The sequence below is a fragment of the Capricornis sumatraensis genome, chromosome 3 (genome assembly GCF_032405125.1).
Source record: "Capricornis sumatraensis isolate serow.1 chromosome 3, serow.2, whole genome shotgun sequence".
Classification (NCBI taxonomy): Eukaryota; Metazoa; Chordata; class Mammalia; order Artiodactyla; family Bovidae; genus Capricornis; species Capricornis sumatraensis.
The window spans coordinates 27,560,518-27,585,144 of NC_091071.1; the positions used below are offsets into that span (position 1 = coordinate 27,560,518).

General features: G+C 46.6%; 1 protein-coding gene across 1 annotated transcript in view; it reads right to left on the bottom strand.

The window, feature by feature from the left end:
* LOC138076716 (BOS complex subunit NOMO1) overlaps positions 1-24,627 on the bottom strand; it is a 56,612-nt gene that overhangs the window by 31,629 nt on the left and 356 nt on the right. Inside the window, exons 2-11 of the mRNA XM_068968999.1 lie at positions 19,990-20,079; positions 18,420-18,465; positions 15,083-15,183; positions 14,067-14,173; positions 11,687-11,759; positions 9,755-9,907; positions 8,053-8,190; positions 7,633-7,722; positions 4,470-4,575; positions 4,138-4,288 (exon numbers count right to left, since the gene is read on the bottom strand). Coding sequence (XP_068825100.1) covers positions 4,138-4,288; positions 4,470-4,575; positions 7,633-7,722; positions 8,053-8,190; positions 9,755-9,907; positions 11,687-11,759; positions 14,067-14,173; positions 15,083-15,183; positions 18,420-18,465; positions 19,990-20,079 — 1,055 coding nt within the window. The remainder of the gene's footprint in view (positions 1-4,137; positions 4,289-4,469; positions 4,576-7,632; positions 7,723-8,052; positions 8,191-9,754; positions 9,908-11,686; positions 11,760-14,066; positions 14,174-15,082; positions 15,184-18,419; positions 18,466-19,989; positions 20,080-24,627) is intronic.

The window sequence follows — 24,627 nt, forward strand, 5'->3', positions numbered from 1 at the left end:
TTAAAGGCAAGAGCTGTAAGCTGCCTAAGGAAGTGTGGTATTACCCAGGCGATAAAACAAGGCAAGGTTATCAAAGACGGCTTCCTCGCCTGTGATTATATATAATGCACACAGAAAAGCAATCTGAGAGATCTGAATAGGAAAGGTAATTAAGTTTAAAGAAATGCAGAGCTAAAATTGAACTCCTTAGGAGCTAGGAGCTACAGAAGCAACTTATAATTGAAAAGCCCTATTAAGGTAATGACTCAGACTGGAGACTGTAAATGAGCAGAGTGTAAAGTACGACATGGCACATTTCCAGAAGCACAGGAAAGGCACACCCACCCGCTAATAAAAACCAGCAAAGCCCAGTGTCCCCTGAGTGGCCATCTTCATGTTTAGTCAGTTGTAATCATGTCCCACCGCCGGAGGTCACAAGCAATTCTTTAACGGCCTAAAATTTACATTTTGTAATCTTGAAGAGGATCGCTTTAGATAAAAACCAGTTGCTACATTTGACAGGAAGAGAATAAAAAATGCTGGGTTCAGTGCTGGACAATAATGGGGTGTACTAGGTGCTGGCAGGCCCACTCGGCTGCAAAGAAAAAACAGAAGGAACCACAAGGCGGTGCAGGCCACACTCGTCTCTCTAGAGCAGAGGCCCCCGCCTCCTGGATCTAATTAATGCCTGATGTCCGAGGTGGAGCTGATGTCATAAAGAAATAAAGTGCACAATAAATAAATAAAGTACACCTGAATCATCACAGAATCCCCCTCCTTCCCCTAGACCACGGAATAAACTGTCTTCCAATACACAGATCTCAAAAGAGAAAAAAAAAAACATGTCCCTGGTGCCCAAAAGGCTGGGGACCCCTGCTCTAGATGGACGTGACCAGGCTGGCCACCAGGGTTCAGGCTGGACAGCAGGGGGTAAGACACCACAGCCCACGGGTCAAGTCACACCAGCCACCTGTTTTGGTTGGGATCATGAACTAAGAATGGTTTTCCCACTTTTAAAAGGTTAAAAAGAAAAAAAAAAATCAAAAGACTATCTCATGACATATAAAAAGTATATCATTAGAGTGTGCGCACATAAAGTTTTCCTGGAACATGGCCACACCCATTCATTTATGAATTGTCTATGGTGGGCTTCGTCACAAAGACTGTATGGGCCCATGAAGTCTAAAATATTTATTCTCTGGTCCTTGATGGAAAAAGTGTGCCAAGCCCTGATCTGGATGCAAAGGTTTGCCTTTTTTTTTCAGTTCCCTACTGTGTGCTTTCAGAGAAAATCGACAGGAAGGGAATACTGAAAGAACGGTTCTCAAGGCCCTCCCATACGCTCTTCATTTGTGTCTTTTTCGGGGGGGGGGGGAGTCCCCTTATTCATTACAAGTTGAACCCCCTTGCGTAAGTTTTAATACTTTAACCATATGATGTGTTTTAGCTCATATTCTCCATTAAAGAGAAGTGACTCATTACACTAAACCTCAAATACACATTCGTTTAGAAAAAGAACTTAAAAGCTGGTAGGAGAGTGTTTGTTATACTGAAGCCCTTAAAAATCAATTTGTGTCAATAAATTCTTTCATCAGACAATATTGGTAATGGGCTATATCCCAATACAAAATAGAAAGTTTAAACTCTGAAAAAAAAAATTCTTTCATCAGAATTTAATACATTTATGGAGAGAAATTAGTAATTTTGGTGCCTAGTGAGACAGCTACATTCTGTCATTTAACTCAGTTTTTCTCTTTTTCAAATAATGTTTTAAAAGAGAATAAAAGAAAAAGCAAGAAATATCAATGAATTAAAAGACAAACGTGCTATATGGCCCCAAAGAAAAATGATCAGCTTCTCCAAAGATATTCAAAGAACGCGGTTTCCTTTGATTCAAAATTCCATTTCAAAGAGTAAATGTAAAATTAAACTACGTTTCCCTACCTCCATGAACGGGGAATGGTACCTCCTCCATCTACCCAAATGGCTGAAATAGGAAACCTGAGCTCTGAGGCACAGGCCTATCACACATCAAACTTACCCACTCCTCCCATCCCCCCCAGAACCCGGTCTCGGGTCCCACGGGTCACCATCTCCTCCAGGGAACTCCTCCAGCACCTCCTATTTACTCCCTCAAGTTTACTCTGGCTCCCCACTCCCCCATTTATTCCCCACACAGCAGTCAGGAGAAGAAAAGAAAACCTTTCCAAAGCACCCTGATTCACAGCTCCCTTGCTGAAAACCCATCCAGGGGCTCCACTCACCTGGGGAAAAGCTCACCCACGCAAGATGGCCACAAGGCCTCACCGTCACCCCCACCCTCGCTGTCTGTCCGCCCACCCCTCTACCCAGAGAACCTTCCAGGAGGAGCCCCCCTCCTGCAACACACTGACCCCTCCACCTGCCGAGTCGTCCACTCGGCCACCTTTCAGTCCTCCCGAAGGTCTCGGCTTCCACAACCCCCAGCCTGAAGGAAGTCCCCTGGGGGTCCCCAAGCGCTTCCGGCACACCCCCCGTAACTTACAGTCACCGTAACTTACAGTCTGGCTCACTGTACACACCCAGCATTCACCTCGGTGCCTCACCCAGAGTCGCCGCTCAGAACTGCTCAGGAAGGGAGAACTGAAGCCCAGGATCACTTCCTGAGGCTCCTCGGGGGTCTGCTTCCTCGCTGAAGCCCTGACCCAGAGCCCCCACCTGCCTAGAGAAAACCTCCTCAGTGACCAGGCCAGTAACGCATGTCTTCAGGGCTCAGCTCCCGGACCCTGTGACCGGCGCGAGGTCACTAAAGCCCCCGCCCCAGGCTCTCCTGAGGCCGCCCCTCGAGGGCTGACATTCTACTTCCAGTCCACAGATTCCATGCCAGGAATTCAACCACGGCATGTCCCCTCACACCTCACGCTAAGCACAACAAATCAGGAAGAATTGTGACCCATGACCCGCTCCTACCCTTTCCAAGGTTCTGCCACTTCTTCCAGAGTCACAATCCATCTGAGCACCTGGTGAAGAGCGCCACCTAGCGGGCCTGCGGACCCCGTGGTCACAACCGAAGCCTCAGCCCCACCTGGCTCCTCTCCAGGGCCTCGGCCTCTCAGGCTGGGAACCCCGAGACATTTCTCCATCAGACAACTCTGCTTTCAGCCTCCCGCACCCTCATCTCAACCCTTAGAGGCCTCCCCCGCCATGGCACCAACATGTCTCACTGAAGACAAACATCTAACCATGTTACCTCCATGTTTACAACTGTTCACTGGCCTTTGACTTTTCTCCCTGATGGAAAAAGCCCTCCACTTCCAATGGGGCATGAAGAGGCCCTGCGACACCTGCTCCCTCCGTCTGCTCAGCACTTTCCACTCCAGCAACGCCAGGCGCTGTGCCCCCATCCCTCATCCACACCACGCTGCTCTGAGAGGCCGCTCTCCATGCAGACCCTGCCCCACCTCGTAGCCCGCCAGGCTCCTCTGTCCATGGGATTTTCCAGGCAAGAATACTGGAGTGGGTGGTCATTGCCTTCTCCAAGGGATCTTCCCGACCCAGGGATCGAACCCGGGTCTCTCGTGCAGTGCAGGCAGATTCTTTACCAACTGAGCCACCAAGTAACTTGTTAGTGAGCACCTATTGCCGAGGAAAAGATGGCAGCCTCCCCCCACCTCCACTCTCTAGGGAACATGCAGAGAAGACAGACCCAGACTCTACTCCAAGGCCGGGGTTCTCTGCACTAAACGTTGTCACTGTGTGATGAAACTACAGGAATTCAGCCACGGCATGTCCCCTCACAACTCACGCTAAGCACAACAAAACAGGAAGAATTGTGACCCGTGACCCAAAGCATCTTACAACCAACGTTCTCAACCAACTACACTACCTTCCAATTAAGCCAAGGAAGGCCCCACAGATGTGAAATCAGGCACAACAGATCCTCTTCTATCGTAAACCCACTTTAATTCTGAAGCAAGATGATTTTCGGGAAGCAGCCAACAGCTAAGTACCTTCAGTTTATAACATTTAGCTCTGATCTTTTTAAAGAAGCCAGCTGCGTCTCCACAGGTGTCAGAGATTGGATGAGACTCCGTGGTAGAAACACACGGTCAGATCGAAGGTGTTCTGGTCTCTGCTGACTGCCAGCATAAGCCCTGTGGCCCCCCATGACCCCCTTACCCTGTGGCGATGATGTCAGCCAGCTGAGGTGTGTTGGGTGCGATTTTGATCGTGACGGTTTCAAAGTACAGGTGCTCCTTCTGGGCATGGATGGTGTACGTCCCGGTGGTTATGTTCTCCAGGCGGAACGAGCCATCAGCTTTTGTTCTGACTGTGGAACAAAAGCATGCTGACAAAGGATGAGCCAAAAACAGCTGCATGTCCCTCATCTACAACGGGGATACCGAAAGCTGGCCTGTTTTCACAGAGTCAAGATTTTGTTTCCTTTCCATTTCCCCCTGTAGCAAAACCCAGCCCCGGAAATCAGGCCTGGGCCCAGCGTGTCTGCCCACCTTTGATCTGGCTGTTCAGGGTGACCACCGCATCCGGGACACCTTCGCCTTCCGGTCCATTCAAGACCCTCCCAGTGACAGAGAATCCCATGACGTGGAACACCGGCTGAAGATGAGGAACAGGGAGAAGCTGTCGTGTACTTGAGCTGAGAAAACCCCCCTTAGGCCCCTCAGGCCATCGCTCAGCACCCCGGCCCACGCTGGCTCTTCCTGGTCCCCTGTGACAGCCCAGCTCCCTCTCGACTCACCCACCAGCGACCCCTTCCCACGACTGTCTTCCTTCCTCCTCAGATTCCCAAAACCTGCTGCTAGGTCACTTCAGTCGTGTCCGACTCTGTGCGACCCCACAGACGGCAGCCCACCAGGCTCCCCCATCCCTGGGATTCTCCAGGCAAGAATACTGGAGGGGACTGCCATTTCCTTCTCCCAAAACCTGGGTATGTGTCAAATAACTGAATGAAAAAGATCAAGAGACTGACTTCCCCAGACACCACTGAGTCAGACCTGTGAGAGCACCCCTCCATGCCCGCTCCCCTCCAGACGCTGTTTCCGGGGGGGCCAGGCCACCCCGCAGTCTCCCAGCCTAGACCCAGGATCACCGTGCACCCCGCTGCCCAGCCCCCAGCATCACAGGCGCGTGGATTCCACCTCTGCAAGGTCCCTCGGGCCCTTCTCCTGCCTTCCCGCCACACCGGAATTCAAGTCCTAGGTCTGCCTACACCCCCTGCTCAGCCCCTGCTGCTGCGCATCCCCTCACCCCACGTTCTCAGCTCGGTTTATGTGTCTGCAACCCTCCCTGCCTGTGAGGGCCAGGGCCCAGCCCTCCGCAGCTGCTGGGCTCCAGCCACTCTGATCTGGGGTTCCCATGTGCCTTCACCACGGCTTTCATACCAGCTGCTCCCTCAGCCTGGATCTCCTCCCACACCTGAGAAGATGGGAGACGGGCCGCCCCATCTCATCCTCCAGCTTCTGCTCAAACCGTCACCACCTCCGAGACGCCATCCCTGACTACCCTCTCCTGGGAGCCCCTGCCTCTTGCCCCAGCCATGCACCGACAATCACACTAATCCACTTTAGCGGCTTCAGCAAAAACCTTCCCAATAGCCAGTAACTTTCCAATGTCCTTGTTTGATTTCTTCCTATTTTGTCTGCCTCCCACTAGAATGGGAGCTCCATGAAAACAGGGCCCTCTTCTGTCTTAGTCACCTGGTACACAGTTGCTGCTGCTGCTGCTAAGTCACATCAGTCGTGTCCGACTCTGTGTGACCCCACAGACGGCAGCCCACCAGGCTCCCCCATCCCTGGGATTCTCCGGGCAAGAACACTGGAGTGGGTTGCCATTTCCTTCTCCAGTGCAGGAAAGTGAAAAGTGAAAGTGAAGTTGCTCAGTCGTGTCCGACTCTTCGCAACCCCAAGGACTGTAGCCGACCAGGCACCTCCGTCCATGGGATTTCCCAGGCAAGAGTACTGGAGTGGGGTGCCATTGCCTACACAGGAGGCACTCAATAAATGGCTCCTGAATGAACGGATGGAAAGCATGCATGTGACGGTATGTGAGAGCTTTAAGAAAATGGCTTCCTCTTCAGTCAGATAGCTCTTTGTCTAAAAAGACGTGGTTAACCCACTTATTAAATCATCTATTTGCTCAACAATCATCTTTATTAGGCACCTGCCATGTACCTGGCACTAAACCACGTGTTAGAAATACAGTAAAAGAACAAGACTCAACGGTCCTACATTATTTAGCTTATAGACTGCTTCCTGAAATTCCACTCATGTCTGTTTAAAACTTTGGTTTGCAATCGGGAAATGTGTTTCCCCACTCACCTGCCCCCATCCTTCTGGGCAAGTCCCTTGAAGCACCAAGGGCTTGACCTTTACCCTCCCACCCCCCCTCCAGCACACAGTGGAACAGTCAAATGCTTTAGTGGATCTTAAAAGGCAGGGTCAGAATCCCGCTGAGCATGTAACCTGAAAGCTAGCTTCCACCCGGTTAAGCTACTTCAATGTAGTCCTTTCTAATGTAAAAGAAAACGATTAAAATCTAATGTTTTCAATAACTGTAACACTAGGTGGTCCACTTATAAAAGGCTGCTGTTTTCTTTGGGGATTTGACCTAGCGCATTTTCTATAGTAACCATCTTCTACCTCTGTAATTAAAGATAGAAAGGTGATGAAAAGCACGTTCACCACCTGGTTTAGGTCTAAAGCATTTGTCAGGCCACCTCTCACCCTACCCATCACCTCACCTGTCAGCCCACACGGCCCAGACGCTGTCAGGTCACCTGATCTCCTGCCACAGCCTCCAGGCTGGTTCCTTGCTTCCACCTTGCCCCCTGCAGACTCTGCTCACTGTGGCAGGCAGGGAGGCGCACCTGCTCCTGCTCAGAACCGTTCAGTGGTGCCAAGTGTCGCCCAGAAAGCCCGCTAGGACCTGCACGACCTGCCCCATCACCGCTCTGGCCCCTCTCCTCCTCCCTCCTTCCTCACTCCCTCCGTTCCAGCCGCCCTGGCCTCTGGGGGTTCCCCACACCTCCTAGCCACACTCGTGCTTCAGAACTTTCGCACCTGCCATGCCTGGGTCTTACACACACTTCCCACAGACGTAAGTACACTTCACTGCCTCTTCCCCTTCAGGCTGTTACTCAAAAGTCACCTCCCCGTGAGGCCTACCCAAGTACAACCCAGGAGACCTCAACCCCCACTTGACCTTGAAACGGTATAATCTCCCTTCTTGCTTCGTTTCTAAAAAACACATGCCCTTCTCATACACTTTCTGATTTACTTATTTATAAATGTATCGTCTCCTTCTGCCATCAGGACATGAATTACACAAGAAGAGGAATTTTTGCCTCTTTCAATTACTCCAATAAGCCCATCACTAGAACAGTACCTGAAATATATGTCACTGACACTCAGTGAACATATCTCACTGAATGAAGTAGATAAAACTAGGGCTCCAATTCACTAAGATATAGATGTTACGTGAGCAACATGAAGGATTCCGTGGATCCCAGAAAAAAGTTGAAGAAAAGTGTAAGATTCTGTTTTTTCCAACAGCACTTTTAGATAAATATTAATTGTCTTTTAACACGTTTGCAACACCTGTGCCCAGGAATGGGCACTCCAACACCTGTCCCTCCAGGAGGCAGGGAGGTCTTACCTCAATTTTCAGGCTGTCATGTTCCACGGTAAAATCAAGTCTGGAAGGAGCAACGTCAAAGGTAATCCTCTCTCCTCTATAGAACGGAATCTGGAAGGGAAAGTCTGTTAATTACCAAGAGCCAGGAACATGATTCAACCATCAATACTAACACTCAAAGCCAGCAGCCCACAAATAACTAGAGGCTCAAAGTGGGCAAACAGACGCTATTAATCATAACGGTTTCACATTTAAAAGAGGAAAGACTTAGGCTTTCTGCAGATGTTACTGAGGAGACAGAGTCACACCTTAAGTTACTGCTAAATAAAATGTTTGTGGAACTGCAGGCCAACCATTCAGTCCTTTGATATTGCAAGGGCACTGATACCTCCTGTCCTAAGACTCCCAAACATAAACAGAATGGAAGTCAGCTTTGCTCACCACAGTGTAGCCCCCGCTTGGCAGGGAATAGAAGGAGAAGGACCCGTCTTCTTTGGAGACCGCATGGCACAGGTACTCCAGACTCTCGTCCTGGGGCTGGAACCCGGGCACCGGGGAGAGGTTGCAGCCCAGGACATCCTATGTCAGGAGAAAAAGGCCAAAATGACTTCCTTTTCCACTTCAACGTTCTGATTATTATCAAATAGCCACCTTTCAAAAAACTTGCTTAAGTTTTATTTCACAAAATATTTCTGAAACCTACAATGCAGTAGAGAACAGAGCACAATGTAAAAATCTTTATATACAAGTTTGCAAAGTTAAGGTTTTCCCAGGGGGCTCAGATGGGAAAGAATCTGAGTGTAATACAGGAGATCCAGGTTCAATCCCTGGGTCGGGAAGATCCCCTGGAGAAGGAAGTGGCAATCTACTCCAGTATTCTTACCCGGAGAATCCCATGGAAAGAGAAGCCTGGTGGGCTGCAGTCCACGCAGTTGCAAAGACTTGGACATGACTGAGTGAGTAACACTTCAATTTTCATTCGCAAAGTTAAAAATGGTACAGCCTTCTTAGAAAAAAAAAAATGACGACTGTCCTCCCCTACCATGGATCACCATAGTCCGGATGAAGAAACCATACTGGCCCAGGTTCACACAGCTGCCCAGAGGTAGAGTTGGGATCTGTCTGAAACTGGGTCTGTTCGATTTCAAAGCCTGGCACTTTCCACTGAATTACACTGCCTCCCAGAGCAGACATTCAATTTATTTTGAGTCAAAAGAGAGATACAAGGTTCTTAGATGGTGAGACTATCCATCAACTTTGATCTGCATTTTTTTATTTAATTGAAGTATAGTTGGTTTACAATGTTGAATTGTATCCTGCTATACAGCAAAGTGATTCAGTTATACATATATACATTCTTTTTCAGATTCTTCTCCATTACAGCTTATTGTTGTTCAGTCACTGACATGGCTGACTCTCTGTGACCCCACGGACTGCAGCACACCAGGCTTCCCTGTCCTCCACTATCAGCCAGAGTTTGTGCAAACTCATGTCCATTGAGTCAGTGATGCCATCCAACCATCTCATCCTCTGTGGTCCCCACTTCTCCTCCTGCCCTCAACCTTTCCCAGCATCAGGGTCTTTTCCAGTAAATTGGCTCTTCGCATCAGGGGGCCAAAGTACTGGGGCTTCAACTTCAGCATCAGTCCTTCCAGTGAATATTCAAGGTTTATTTCCTTTAGGATAGACTGGTTTGATCTCCTTGCAGTCCATAGGACTTTCAAGAGTCTTTTCCAGCACCACAATTATACAGTTTATTACAAGATACTGAATATAGTTCACCGTGCTATCCCCTGGAGGAGTAAATGGCAACCCACTCCAGTCTTCTTGCCTGAAAAATCCCATAGACAGGGGAGTATGGTGGGCTACAGTCCATGGACTCACAAAGAGTCAGACACGACTGAGTACGTATGCACCTCTGTGCTATACAGTAGGGTCTTACTGTTTATCTGTTTTATATTCAGTAGTGTGTATATGTTAATGTCAAGCTCCTAATTTATCCTCCCCCACCCAGCTATCCCCTTGGGTAACCCTAAGTTTGATTTCTATGTCTGTGACCGACCTGAATTTCTTACTCTCTGATCTCCCATCTCCTTCACTCCCTGCCCACAATCTCTCTTGTTCTTCACTCCTCTTTGCTTACCTCTTTGGTCACTAAAGAAGAAAAGAGAAGAAACTTCACCCCTTTCATGGGTTCCCCATCGCTGCGGACAGAGCCAGACACGTTGTAGCCGGCCACTACGAGGGGACCCGCGGCGTTGGCGTTGGAGCTGGTCACTCGCACAGTGGTGCTCGCCTACGAAAGAAGATTGTAACTTCCAAAAGGACAGATGCTCACGAAGCGTTTAACAACAGGAGGACACGCTTCCACTAAAATATTAAGTCGGAGAAAAGCAACAAATGAAATGGTATAAAATTGCGTATCAATGTGCAGCATGATCACAACTGTTTTTAACGGGCAAGATGAAGTGCAGGGAAAAGCAGCAAAACGGAAACGATGATGGCGGCATTTCATTTCTTTTACACTTTTCCACCTTCCAAAATTTCCATTTCCACTCCTTTATGTTCTTGTGTACATTCCAATTTTTTTTTAATGAACACTTTTTTCTATGTTGAATGGTATACATCCATGTATTTTTAATCTCTTCGCTAACGTACAATTCACATAGGAACAGTAATTTTCCCAAACACACCATGCATCCAGCGCCCAGACACGGAACAGACACTGGATCCTCAGAAGCCCCCTCCTGTTCCTTTCCTGATACTGCTCCCCCAAAGGGCAACCTTTTTCCTGACTTTTAATAGCCTGCTTTACTGTAAAACACAATTTTACATGAATAAACTCAAATTCCTTTTGCATACAACTAACGAACAACGCAAACCTTAAAACATATTCTATTTATAACCTGTAAGCTACTGAGTTTTAAGTGAAACATTTTAAAATGTTGACCAAAAGAGAGATCCTAAGAACCAGACCATAGACAGGATACAGACACATCGAGGTGTGAAATTATACCATCACTTTTAAATGCATAAAACTCACAGAGTAAAAACTGAAATTCTGATGCTTCTTTAGCAAGAATGAAACACAGCCTCAAAACCAATATAAAAACTAACCTTTTGAAATGTCCTTTAGGTCTTATTTCAAACTGATTTTTCAGTTATTTACAGAACCACATTTAGTAGCTGTCTTCTTTTTTTTCGACCTTTTATTATAAACTATTTCAGCCAAACAAAAAGATACAGGGATCTATACCAAAGAAAACCTATATAAGCTCCAACCAGCTAAAGAATAAAAGAGAAGGAATACAATTCCAGACCCTGCAGCCCTGCACACCCCTCCCCCGCCTGCAGACATCAGCACCATAATGAATACACTTGCCATTCCCATTTGCAGCATCTTTATGGTCTTTCCACATATGAATGCATCCAGAAGTGGTTCTGATCACAAGTGTTTCTAATCACTATATAAATGGTATCATATTTCCTTGTCCTTCAGCAACTTGCCTTTTCCCTTCAATGTTATATTTTTAAGTACAGTCATATTGATACGTGTGGCTCTGGTTCATTTGTTATTGCTGATATACAGACCTCTATCATGTGGTGAAACCACAATCCACTCTCCCCTTCATGGACATATAGGTTGTTTACTATATTCTGCTATTACAAACAAAGCTGCAATAAACACTCTTACATATTCTCCTTGGGCACAAGAACAAGAATTCAGAATAAGTACTGCTGTTACAGACAGAAAAAAGAACAATAAAATAATCTCATCAGGTCCCTCTGGTGTTGATTTAGCTTAAAATAGGTATAAGTTAATAACCAACCAACTTCACAGCAGGAAGACAATGTTGTTACCTAAAACAAAAACCAACATAAGCAATATCTGCTACAGTGTGGGAGTTTTCCTGTATAAACACCACCAAACTAATCAGCAGCATTACTATTTTTTCCATCAACTTCTAGAAAAAACATAAAATAATTTCATATCCGGAATGGAAAACCACTCCATTTGTCCCCAGATCAGCACATTGTTGGCATGGCCATCAACATAATGGAAATAAATGCTCACCTCTTTCAATGGCCAGGTTGGATGAGTTGCAACGATTTCATAATCTCCAGGAAGAACTTTAAAAAATGCAAACCTAAGAAATAAAAAATACCACTTCACTTTCTCCCAGCAACCTGAATATTTGTAATTTAGGACTACTCTTCCAAGCACAAGATGAGTTACCACAAACTTGCCCTGAGCCAGTTAAAGGAGCATAAATGAAATTCAATCCTTCACTGTTCAAATCCCCATCAGACAGCACTTACTGGGCACTGGCTGTGCGCAAGGACAGGGGCTCGTGTGCTGACGAGAAGGGAGGCTGATGTTTTCCTTCAGCCCCAGGGATTCTAGTCTAAACACCAGCCCCCGTGGTTCAGCAGGGGTCAGTCACAGATCATTCAAGTGTGTGCCGACAGAGAGGCATGAAGAGGTGAGGAGAGGGGAAGTGTCTAAACGAAGAGAAGTGGGAAGGGAGGAAAGATCTGTGAAGAATGGGGGACAGGGACTTTTCTGGCAGTCCAGAGGTTAAGACACCACACTTCCACTGCAGGTAGCAAGGGCTCAACCCCTGGTTAGGGAAGGAAGATCCCACATGGCACATGGTGAGGACAAAAAATAATATTTAAAAAAAAAGGCCACAACCAAGTAACTAACCGAACTCATTAAGAAATTAAAGGAGAAAACTAAAAAAACCAATTGGCGGACAGGCCCGCTGAGCTGAGACGGACGCTGACGCAAGATGACACTAAGCATCAGGGGACAGGTGATAACGAGCTTGACTCCAACCCCAGAGAGTTTATCCAGATCTGTTATCAGGAACAAACAGAAGCCACTCTGGGCTCTTGCGCAAAGCAACTGTGATGAAACCAGAAGCCGACAAAGACTGTTCCAGCAGTCGTGAACAAACCAAGACCAGAGTGAGATGAGTTGAGGCTGGAAACACTGCCTCCAGGATTCTGACACAGTCAGCCCTTCAGATGTGCAAAAGCACCAGACCACAGGCGGGCTAATTCCAGTGACAGGAATGCCAAAATTTCAACTCAGTTCCTTCTTCTGCGGCGGTATTTTATCACATCCGATGTAGCCTGTAATAACGGCACAGGGCCGCGCCGGCTGCAGGGCCGTTGATACTGCCACTGGATTTCGCTCCGGGTCAGATTCAGCCTCTAGCTTGTGCTTACAGCACCCCAGTTCTGCATGTGACTCTCCGTGTAGTGTGCGCACAGGAAGGGGGTTCAGAAAGCTCAGGTCCCTTTCCCCATCAGGGCCAGCAGCAAATTACTGAGACCAGAGAAAATGTAAGTCCTACATTCCCTTCTACAGATCAGAGGAGGGAGTTGGAGAGGCAACAAGAAGTATTTTTCAAAACTGAAATATAATTTCAACAAGCATCAGTTAAAAATTGGATGATATACTGACAGGCTCATTATAAATTTCTATTTTGCAGTTTAGTCAGATTTGTGTACTGAAGCAGTCAATGGTGATTTGTATGCTTTCAAAATGATCAGTTGGAACTATTCGGATATTAATCTTGGCACATCTATTAACATTTACAATGCAACAATATAAATCCATTACATAAATGCTTTAAATGTGACTCAACAAGGTTAATTAAATAGTCATCAGTTCCAACTACAAAATGATTGCTATGTAATAGTGATAAAATGATTTTTGAAAATCGTAATTGAGCTAATCTGTATTGAGCTAAAAGTTATTAAGTGCATATTCTATGCCAGACAGTTTGAAACAGTAATATCATAATTTAATCTTCTCAATAACCGTAGGTGGTAGGTTCCATGATTATCCTCATTCATAAATGAAGAAACCAAAGCATAGAGGTCTTCAGTAACTTGCCGTGGGGCAGACAGCTAGCAAATGGGAGAAACAGGATTCAAACCGGCTGCTGGGCCCCAGAGCCAGCGCCACGCCACGCCACGCTCAGTCATGCTCAGTTCTTTCATGGCCTCATGGACTGTAGCCCACCAGGCTCCTCTGCCCATGGAATTTTCCAGGCAAAAATACTGAAGTGGGCTGCCATTTCCTATTCCAGGGGATCTTCCCGAACCAAGGATCAAACCCACGTCTCCTGCATTAGCAGGTAGGTTCTTTACCACTGAGCCACCTGGGAACCAGAGCCAGTCCCAGCCAGTAAATGAAGGCCTAGTCCTGCAGCGGGTGCTTTATTTATCTCATTTTTAATCGTCTCATCACCACTAGATATGAGTCAAAAGACTCCCACTTCACAGGTAAGGAACTTGAGGCCCTGTGAGGTATGAACCTGTCTGAAGGTAAGAGGCTGAATCAGGGTCTGAACCCAGGCCTCCCTCAGTCCAGAGCTCCACCCCCCAGCATCAGGGTCCAGCCCTAGCTGCAGGGCAGGGCAGCACAGGCATTAACTCACTTTCCGCCAGGCTGTGTGACTGTGTACTGGATCTTTGCATTGGTGCCTGTGTTTCGTAATGACACCTGAACTCCTGCAGGGCCCAGGGGCTGCCCTTTGCTGAGAACCTGCCATGGAGAAGGAGGAGGAGGTTAGGAGCCGCCCAGCAGTCACATGCTCCCCTCAGCAGCACTGTCCAGCCTGCGCCTGCTGCCACAACCTTCTTTGGGTCAGGATTCCTTGGAAAACATGGTAGAGACCGTGGTTGCCCTTCCTGGGGAAGTAGGGGCACAGGGAGAAGGAACGGCAGCAGGAAAACGGCACTTCAGCTCATTGACTCCATTGTGTGCTTGGCTGCTCCATCATGTCCAGTCCTTTGTGATCCCCTGGACTGTAGAATGCCAGGCTCCTCTGTCCATGGAATTTTCCAGGCAAGAATATCGGACTGGGTTGCCATTTCTTTCTCCAGGGGATCCTCCCGACCCAGGGATTGAACCCATGTCTCCTGCATTAGCAGGGGGATTCTTTTACCTCTGAGGATGACTTTTACCACCTGAGAAAGACTCTAAAGCATCATCAATTAAAGACGCACAACTAAACCACAGAGGAAGAATAAATACCCAGGGTCCCCATCTCCAACAAGAAACCCAGACATAAAGCCAGGACCAAAGGCCCTCCCTCTCAGGGTAAAGGAAAAGGAGAATAAATCCACCGTGAAGAAAAGGCAGGCAATAAACAGGCGCATCCCAGCCGCGGCACTGCAGGCTGCGAGGGGGAGACTGGCCCCTGAGACCCCATCTCTCTACAAGGCCATCCTGCCGTCTGTACTTGGACAAAGAAGTGACCCGCAACCTAGACCCAGCCCCCAAGAACCCCCGCCACATTTTACATACAGTTTCATAGAGCTCCCAGGCCCTGCTGAGGCTTGTCTGTGCATCCCTTATAGCCTCAAAGCCTCCCGTCTCAAAATTCTCACTTTTTTAAAGGTAAGAGGAGACTCAGTCTATACCACAGAGCAAACATGACAAACGCCAGACCTTTCCATTCACGGAGAAGCCTGTGAACACGAAGTTGATGTCCCCGCCCTTCGTGCAGATGTCGCTGACACCATCCACGTACAGCTCCACAGTGGTCGGCTCTGTGCAATGACAGGGGGGTGGAGGGGTGGGGGACAGAGAACAGGACACAAAGCAAGCTGAGTTCTCAGACAGGATATAAACTGTCACATAAAACCTACTGCACTGCTTAACTTTCACTGTATTCATTTCTGAGCCACTCAGGTGACTGGAAATCCAAAGGGAGGAGGAGGAGGGAAAAGTCTCCCTCCCCCACCACAGAGGGAACCAGGGTTAAGAGTATAAGATAACAGTTTGTAACAGTCTCGCGGCTGACTTGTATCTCAGAGTCCCAAGGAAAATCTAGTGAGTGCCAGAAACTTTTATTTACTGAACACCCACCAGAGACCAGGCACTGAGCTAGGTGCACTTAAGCCTGACAATTATCTCAGAGGTAGGTAGTAACACTGCAGCTGACTGAGGGGTAAACTGAGGCACAGAAAGGTTAAGGATTCTCCTAAAATCACAGAGCTCCTGGGGACAGAGCCCACTCTCAACCCCCGAAGTCTGGCTCCAGATCTGTCTCCTGATCAAGTACGTGAGTTCAGCCACATTATACCAAGACCATAAACGCCAGTGTCCATAGTAAACAGGTGGACTGGAAGTCAGCAGAGGCCAAGTGTGGACTGAGGCAAATGGAAAAAAGGGGACAGCTTCCACCCACTATTGCCGCGTGACCCGGTGCTGCCCGAGCTTCTAAGTTCTCGTGAAAAACTGAAAATCTGGGTCTTATCCGCTGTGTCCTGATTTTTCAGTATCAGCAACCAATTCAAGGAAATTAATAATAACTGAAGAGTTCATCATAATATGGTTAAAGTTGAGTTTTTTTAAAATTTAGGAATGTGAAGTGATAGGTACAGAAAAAAAATGGACAAATCGAGAGAATTTCAGGGGAATTCCCTGGCGGTCCAGTGGCTAGGACTCTGCGCTCCCACTGCCAAGGTCCCAGGTTGGATCCCTGGTCAGGGAACTAAGATTCCACGTGTTGTGTAGTGTGGCAAAAAAAAAAAAAGATAATTTTTTAAAAAAGAGAACGTCGGGTAAAATAAAGAATTACACACACACTCAGGGGAAGATGTCAGTGAAAAATAGTTAAAATCTTTATCAGGCACCTCACAAAAGAGAATATCCAAATGGCCAATACACACATGAAAAAGTGTTCAATCTCATGGACCATCAGGAAATGCAAATTGAGACCACGGTGAGTGGCTGAAACCGCTCCACCATCAAGACGGCTAAGATAAAAGAGACTGACAGCCGACGCTGGTGAGGATGTGGAGGACTGAACTCTTACACGCGGCTGCTAGGGCAAAGCTCTGCAACACCTACTCTGCCGGTCTAAAAACCCCTACTAGGGCTGCATTACATGTAAAAAGTCTATCACCCAGCAATTCCACCCTGGTATATATTAACACTCAACAGGAACGCAGACACGTGTGCACCGCAAGATTCACAGGAGTAACAAGGACGTTCAAGGAACACTATTCTCAGTGGCCAAAATCGGGACACAATCCAACTGCCCACCAACAGCAGAAGGGGTCAACCACTTTCTGTCACACAGGAATCGAATGAACTAACATAGTAACACACAGTGAGGATGAATCCTGTGAACATCGAGAAAGAGACCAGGCACAAAACTGTACCTTGGATGATTCCACTTAATAAAAACAGGTAAAATAATCTATCATTTTGGGTCGGGCAGGGCAGTTCGTAAGCGCCTGGGGTGGAGCACTTCTGGGAGCTGGTCAGGTTCTGTCTCCTCATCTAGGTGGTGCTTCTGTGTGTTCATTTTGTTGAATTTCACCACCTGATACCTCTGTGACAAGAATTTCTGAAACCAAGAGCATCGGGTTCTATCCCTGGGTCGCAAGGATCCCCTGGAGGAGGGCATGGCAATCCACTCCAGTATTCTCGGGTGGAGAATCACATGGACAGAGGAGCCTGGTGGGCTACAGCCCAGAGGGTCGCACAGAGTTGGACGTGGCTGAAGCAATTTAGCACACGTGCACTCACGCATGCTATGATTCAATTAGCAAGCTTATCAAAAGAAAAGGAACTGACAAGAAGGGACAGGATTCACGCAAAACACTCCCGCAGGCCTCCAATCTGTGACCTCTCGGGCCAGGGCTTGGCGCTGACTCCCCTCCAGCTTCTGGACCCCAGCAGCCAGGCAGCCCCAGCTGTGACCTGAGAGAGGACTTGGTCTCCCAGGTGCACGTCACTGCCTCTGTGACAGCAGGGACTCAATTCCTCGTCCCCTAACTCACAGGCAGGCCTGGTAGGAACAACTGGGCCCCCTTTCTCCCCTCAAGCTACAGAACTGGGATCACACACCCACCTCTACAGAAATATCCAGGCTCTGCTCTCCAAAAATATCAGCCACACCACAGTAGAACCCTTTCTTCTGATCAACCCCACTTTCGCTCCTCCCACCGTGCTAAAAGACACTCACCTCAGGGAAGTCTGCAGCTTCTCTGTGTGCAGAAAGACTGCTTTTAAGAGTCGGACACAACTGAGCATGTATGCACACATTTTAAAAGTTGTGTCCGACTCTTTGCGACCCCATGGACTGTAGCCCACCAGGCTCCTCAATCCATGGGATTCCCCAGGCAAGAATACCAGAGTGAATTGCCATTTCCTCCTCCAAGGGATCTTCCTGACCCAGGGATCGAACCTGTGTCTCTTGTGTCTCCTGCACTGGCAGGTGAAGGCTTTACCAATGAGCCATCTGGGAGCCTGATGGATGCTGACCCAGTGGAAATAACTCATCCAAAGTTGTCACAGAGCTGGTAAGGCCTCAAGGTTGCCAGATCGTCTGATTTCTTAAGTAGATCTGAATTTTTATGTCAAACTTCACAATGTTTAATATTACCATTAATTCACTAAAAAAAAGTTTATTAAATAAACACTGAGGGGGCTAAGAAAGAAGCCATCCCAGGCCAGAAATCAAGTCCCCACTCCTGACCCCTATAGTCATCAATCTTCTGGCACTTAATGAATGAAGCTGCAAAAACGGAATTTCCTATCATGTACAAGAAAAGATGCCTATTTCAAGAAACAAGAAAGAAAACCTTAGGATAGGTCTAAAGTAAATCCAATCTACTCTAAAGTAACAGGGATGGAGCAGTTAAAAAAAAAAAAGTTCTTGCACACTAGAAATGAATCCTTCATATTTTAACAATTTCTGCACTCCATCAATTTAACATTCAGCATACAGCCTAATCCTTTACAAAGTATACCTGGTTATTTGTTAACTTACCAAAACTCCACCCTAGAGGAGGCTCAATCTTCAGAATGAAATCTCCCTATGAGGGGAAAAAAAAAATCAATGCAGAAGACTAAGAACTGATGACGCTTCAACTTTTACAATCATGGAAAGTAGAATTTTCACACCTGGAATGGAATTCCAAGTGTAAACTTTGCGCTCATAAATGGGAGTGGACTTTTGACTCCCTACCAGTGTGGCAAGTTCAACCCCAGAAACTCCTACTTAATCCAGCAAAGACTTGGAGACACTGTATTCAGCCACTCATGGTCTTTCAATACCAAACATTCTACTGTCTCATGTTAACCCTTCATATGTTAACCCTTAACCTTAAGTCTGCCAGGGTCAGCCAGATCTTTAGAAACTAAAGCTAATTCTTAAAACAAGATTTTATTCATACACCCTTGAGTAAAGGGTTCCTTGAGAATGCTTTAAAAAAAAAAAAAGATTTCAATATCAACTAGTCCACCTCTAGAAAACAATCTTAGGTATTATGTATAGATATAAGTTCAAGAATATTCATCTCTGTGTTGTTAGTAGTAACTTTTGTAACTTCTTGTGTTTATATTTCCACATAAAAAGCTGAAATGTGGGGAGGCTAGGGAGTAGGAGTACAGGCATGCAGATACCCATCTCTGAGCACATGTGTTTGCATGTCTGCGTACGTGTACATGCATGTATATTTTTGGATATCTGTACAACTCGAAATACTGAGAAAGCCATCTGCTAGGATATGCACCAAAACTCCTATCAGAAGTCATCACTACAGAGGGAGGGGGACTTAGGGGGTGAAAGATAAAATTTACTTCATATACTTCTAAAAACTTTGATTTTTTTCCCCCCAACAATACTCATGAATTCACACACTACTTGTATAATACTTTTCAAAAGTTATTTGCTTGTCTGTTGACTGGCTGCGCTGGGTCTTCACTGCTGTGCGTGGGCTTTCTCTAGTTGCAGCGAGCAAGGGCTACTCTCCAAGGTGCCCAGTGTTTCCACTCCGGTGACCTCTCCCGTTGCAGACCATTGGCTCAGTAGCCATGGCGCCCGAGCTTAGCTGCCTCGCAGCACGTGGGATCTTTCGGGAAGAGGGATCAAACCTGTATCCCCTCCACTGGCAGGGAAGCCCTGTGTAATACTTTTTAACAATGTTTTAACCCGCTTGCAAGTATTAATAGGAAGTTCTATTAAGTCAGGGTTTCTCAGAACTTGGAACCACTGACATTTTCCCTGACCTGCACAGCATGGCAGCCTGTTTAGCTCCATTCTTGGCCTCCAAGCAGGAGATAATGGACCACTCTCCCTCCCTCACAGCTGTAAAAGCCAAAATGTCTCTAGACATTGCCAAGTATCCCTGGAGACACTGAGAATCACTGCTAATCAGTCAAGCCAGTATATAAGCCGTCACCCTCATAGTTTGGCCAGAATTGCCATATTCCGCTTATAACTTACAGTACAGAGGTGTATTTGCTCACTTGGGAAAGCCACTCTCCCAGTTAGCGCAGCCCTGTGGGCCACACTGACAACTTCCCATCAAAAACCACTAAGTGCTCTCTCTTCTTACCTTATCATACAAGGGGATCATAAAGTAACCATTGTTAGGGGCACAGTCTGTCTGGTATTTCAAAGTCCCATGTTTGGTGTACAACTTTATCTAGAAAGGAAAGAGAAGTCATGATATCACCATTGAGAATTAGCTACATACAATGAACCTGAATGCATTCAGTCAAAATGCATTTGCTGAGGACCTACTTTAGGAAGCTGTTAACAATGGGCATTACAGACAGAGGGAAATAAGACAAAGCATCCCAAATAATGTGATTTGCTATTCTTCAGATTAGAAACTAGTCTAAAAAGTTGTACTTTTTAATGCTTTTCAGTTTATTTTAGTCTGTCTTTACGTTGTTTTGGGGTCTAAAACCAATTTTGCTATTAGAAAGGGGCTTGTTAAAATGCAATTCCCGGGGAGGGTTGGATTGGAAATTTGGGACTACCAGAAGCAAGCTACTGTTTATACAAGATGGATAAACAACCAGGCACAGTTGAATAGCACAAGGAACTATATTCAATATCCTGCAATAAACCTCAATGAAAAACAATGTATATACACATATAATGCAATCACTTTGCTGTACACCAGGGATTAAACACAACACTGTAAGTCAACTACTTTTTTTTTAAGTACCTTAAAAAAAATGCAATTCCTGAACTCCACTTCTGTTGCTAAAACAGAAGGTCTAAAGTGAGGGCCAGCAATCTGTATAAAGAACCCCAAAATATTAATACTTGGAGTAACATCCATCTAAAAACTTTCAGTGTTAATAATCTGTGACTTTAACATGAAAACGATAGAACCCAGTCATACCAGCTAAGATGATGAAGAAAGCAGCAAATTCACAATGTGTGTGCTTGGGAAAGAAACACTGCAATTATGTATAGACTGCAGGCTCCCATGGGCAGTGACCACGGCTGACACTTCATGGTGCCTGGGCCAGTGTCTTATGTAGTGTAAACACTCTATAAATACCCGACCTTATTCACAGGCCAGAAAGAAATTCAGATGCATGCACTTAAAGCTGGGACTGAAGACCCACCTGTCGAGAGGGGGCCAGGGAAGTCCCATCAATGGGCATTCATCTAAAAGGGGACAGGACTGCTTCCTAACCCAAGCCAAGTTTTGCAGCCCAAAAATCAGCTGGCTTTCCAGGGAAATCAGGAATGCAGTTTTTAATGTGAAACCTCCTAAGTGTTGAAGAATTAGCAACGAATATAGTTTTTCTTTTTTAGGTACTTTGCTCTGCTCACTGAACTGTTGTACCCACCAGGGACAAGGCTTCAGAACATGCTGGGGCTCACTCAACAGTTACTGAATGAATATGATGGGAAAATACCCAGAAGGGAAGAAGTATGGAGAGGACTGAAGGTAGTTTTACTGGGACACAGAAAACAACCCAGAAATGATTGTAAAATATCTTATTTACATTTATTCTGTAAAGCACAGGTTAGGACACAGAATGACAAGATACATTATGTGTATGAAACACTAGATTTCATAATCAGAAATGAAGAAAGAATGAATTTCTCAGGCCACCTGGACAGGCAGCCCTAGGGCTCAGGGAACATATTTCACACTAGGTCACAGAACCTGCCCTCCACTCTCCCAGTCACTATTAAGCGTTCGGGGTGGGAGTGTCCCTGGCGCTCTACACGTTTCCGCTGAAGCCCCAGGAAGCTACAAGTTGCAAAGCTGTTCAAGACAGCTTCTGGAATGCCCTGTGCCCACAGCCCAGAAGGTGGCATGGGCACCCAGAGATCCTAGAAGCCTTGCCACTGCCAGTGGGTAGACTCATTAAACACCTGACTTCTTTTTAGATTTTTTTTTTTTCTTTTTATGTGGACCATTTTTAAAGTCTTTATTGAATTTGCTACAATATTGCTTCTGTTATTCATGTTCTGATTATTTATGTCCCACTGGGTTTGTGGGATCTTAGTTCCCTGACCAGGGATTGAACCCACAACCCCCTGCATTGAAAGCTGAACTCTTAACCACTGGACCTTCAAGGAAGTCCCATGCCTGACTTCTTAAGACCAAAAATGATGGAAAAGCTACAGATATAGGGGTCTTGAAGGTGATGAGTAACTTCTTTAGGAAATACACGATGCTGAGCTCTGCAGCCTCTCTCCCACTCTTGTGTAATTCCAATAACTACCAGCGATCAGGGCGCTGACAACTCTTCATTATCGGAGGAAGGGGGTCCCAATGGGGGAACCAGGGAGATTAAAAATAGTTTCCCAGCCCCAGAGATGCCAAGAGACAGTAACTGGGTCATGATCTCTGGGATGAGAATTCATGCTCTTTTAAAGCTTCCCAGAGGGTAGGAGGAATGGTCGATTAGAATTTGGGGGTAACTCAGTGCTGTGGATCACAATAAACTGTGGAAAATTCTGAAAGAGATGGGAATACCAGACTACCTGACCTGCCTCTTGAGAAATCTGTATGCAGGTCAGGAAGCAACAGTTAGAACTGGACATGGAACAACAGACTGGTTCCAAATAGGAAAAGGAGTGCATCAAAGCTGTATATTGTCACTCTGCTTATTTAACTTCTATGCAGAGTACATCATGAGAAACGCTGGACTGGAAGAAGCACAAGCTGGAATCAAGATTGCCGGGAGAAATATCAATCACCTCAGATATGCAGATGACACCACCCTAATGGCAGAAAGTGAAGAGGAACTCAAAAGCCTCTTAATGAAAGTGAAAGAGGAAAGTGAAAAAGTTGGCTTAGGGCTCAACATTCAGAAAACTAAGATCATGGCATCCGGTCCCATCACTTCATGGCAAATAGATGGGAAAACAGTGGAAACTGTCAGACTTTATATTTTGGGGCTCCAAAATCACTGCAGATGGTGACTGCAGCCATGAAATTAAAAGACGCTTACTCCTTGGAAGAAAAGTTATGACCAACCTAGATAGCATATTCAAAAGCAGAGACATTACTTTGCCGACTAAGGTCCATCTAGTCAAGGCTATGGTTTTTCCAGTAGTCATGTATGGATGTGAGAGTTGGACTGTGAAGAAAGCTTAGCACCGAAGAATTGATGCTTTTGAACTGTGGTGTTGGAGAAGACTCCTGAGAGTCCCTTGGACTGCAAGGAGATCCAACCAGTCCATTCTGAAGGAGATCAACCCTGGGATTTCTTTGGAAGGAATGATGCTAAAGCTGAAACTCCAGTACTTTGGCCACCTCATGTGAACAGTTGACTCAGTGGAAAAGACTGATGCTGGGAGGGATTGGGGGCAGGAGGAGAAGGGGACAACAGAGGATGAGCTGGCTGGATGGCATCACTGACTCGATGGACGTGAATCTGAGTGAACTCTGGGAGATGGTGATGGACAGGGAGGCCTGGCGTGCTGCAATTCATGGGGTCGCAAAGAGTCAGACACGACCAAGCGACTGAACTGAACTGAACAGTGCTGTAGGGGTTAAGACTTGCAGTCTCTAGGTTCTGGAATATCGGTTTCAGGAAATCTGAGTTTCAGAAAGTCTGGGTTACTAGGGGTTTGAGGATCTGGGGTCTGCGTTCTGCTGAGAGTAGGTTTTAAGAGATCTCGGGCCTGCATTGTGGGGATCTGGAGCTTTCCTTCTTAAGTATCTGTACCATGCTACAGGAACAAAAATTGGGACTTGGAGCAAGGCTAAGTCAAACAACTGTAGAATCTACTTCTGATCCCTCCCCCAGATTCTCAGGAACCTGCTTTGTAGGAACACGCTGGTTCAGCTCTTCACCATAGCCCTCTAGCTACTCAGGCAGAATGCCTCTGGGGTCTCGGTCCCCAGTCCCTTCGCTTCGGCATCTCCCAGGATCTTTCTTTTCTAATTCCCTTCTTTTGACTCATCATCAGTAACTACCCTCCTAAAATAGAGGCCAGCCCTCCCTGGGGTCCCTTCCTATCTGTCCTGCAAGTGATTTAATATGCCCACCTCCATCTATCTCCCTTCCTCTTCACAAAAGCTTTCTGGGTCACAATTCCACTGAGCTAATAGCCATCTGACTGTAGAGAGCTTTGCAACTTAATAAGAAGACTTCGGCAGAAATCTCTTGTGTAATTCCAATAACTACCCAGCGATCAGGGCCCTCACAACTCTTCATTATCAGGGAGATTAAAAATAGTTTCCCAGCCCCAGAGATGCCAAGAGACAGTAACTGGGTCATGATCTCTGGGATGAGAATTCATGCTCTTTTAAAGCTTCCCAGAGGGCAGGAGGAATGGTCGATTAGAATTTGGGGGTAACTCAGTGCTGTGGAGGTTAAGACTTGCAGTCTCTAGGTTCTGGAATATCGGTTTCAGGAAATCTGAGTTTCAGAAGGTCTGGGTTCCTGGGGGTTTGAGGATCTGGGGTCTGCGTTCTGCTGAGAGTGGGTTTTAAGAGATCTCGGGCCTGCATTGTGGGGATCTGGAGTTTACCTTCTTAAGTACCTGGGGTCTCGATCTGGAGGATCCTTAGTTTTGTGTGACCTAACAAAAGTTATAAACCATTATCATCGTCACCAAAAACGTCCTTCACACCCATATGTACACACCTTCAGAGCTCCGCACCCCACCCCCACCCCACCGCGTAGCTGACCCCAACATAAGAACCCCCACTCCAGCGCTACCGGGGAGGAGACCAGCGGAGAGCCCGCAGAAAGCAGCGCCT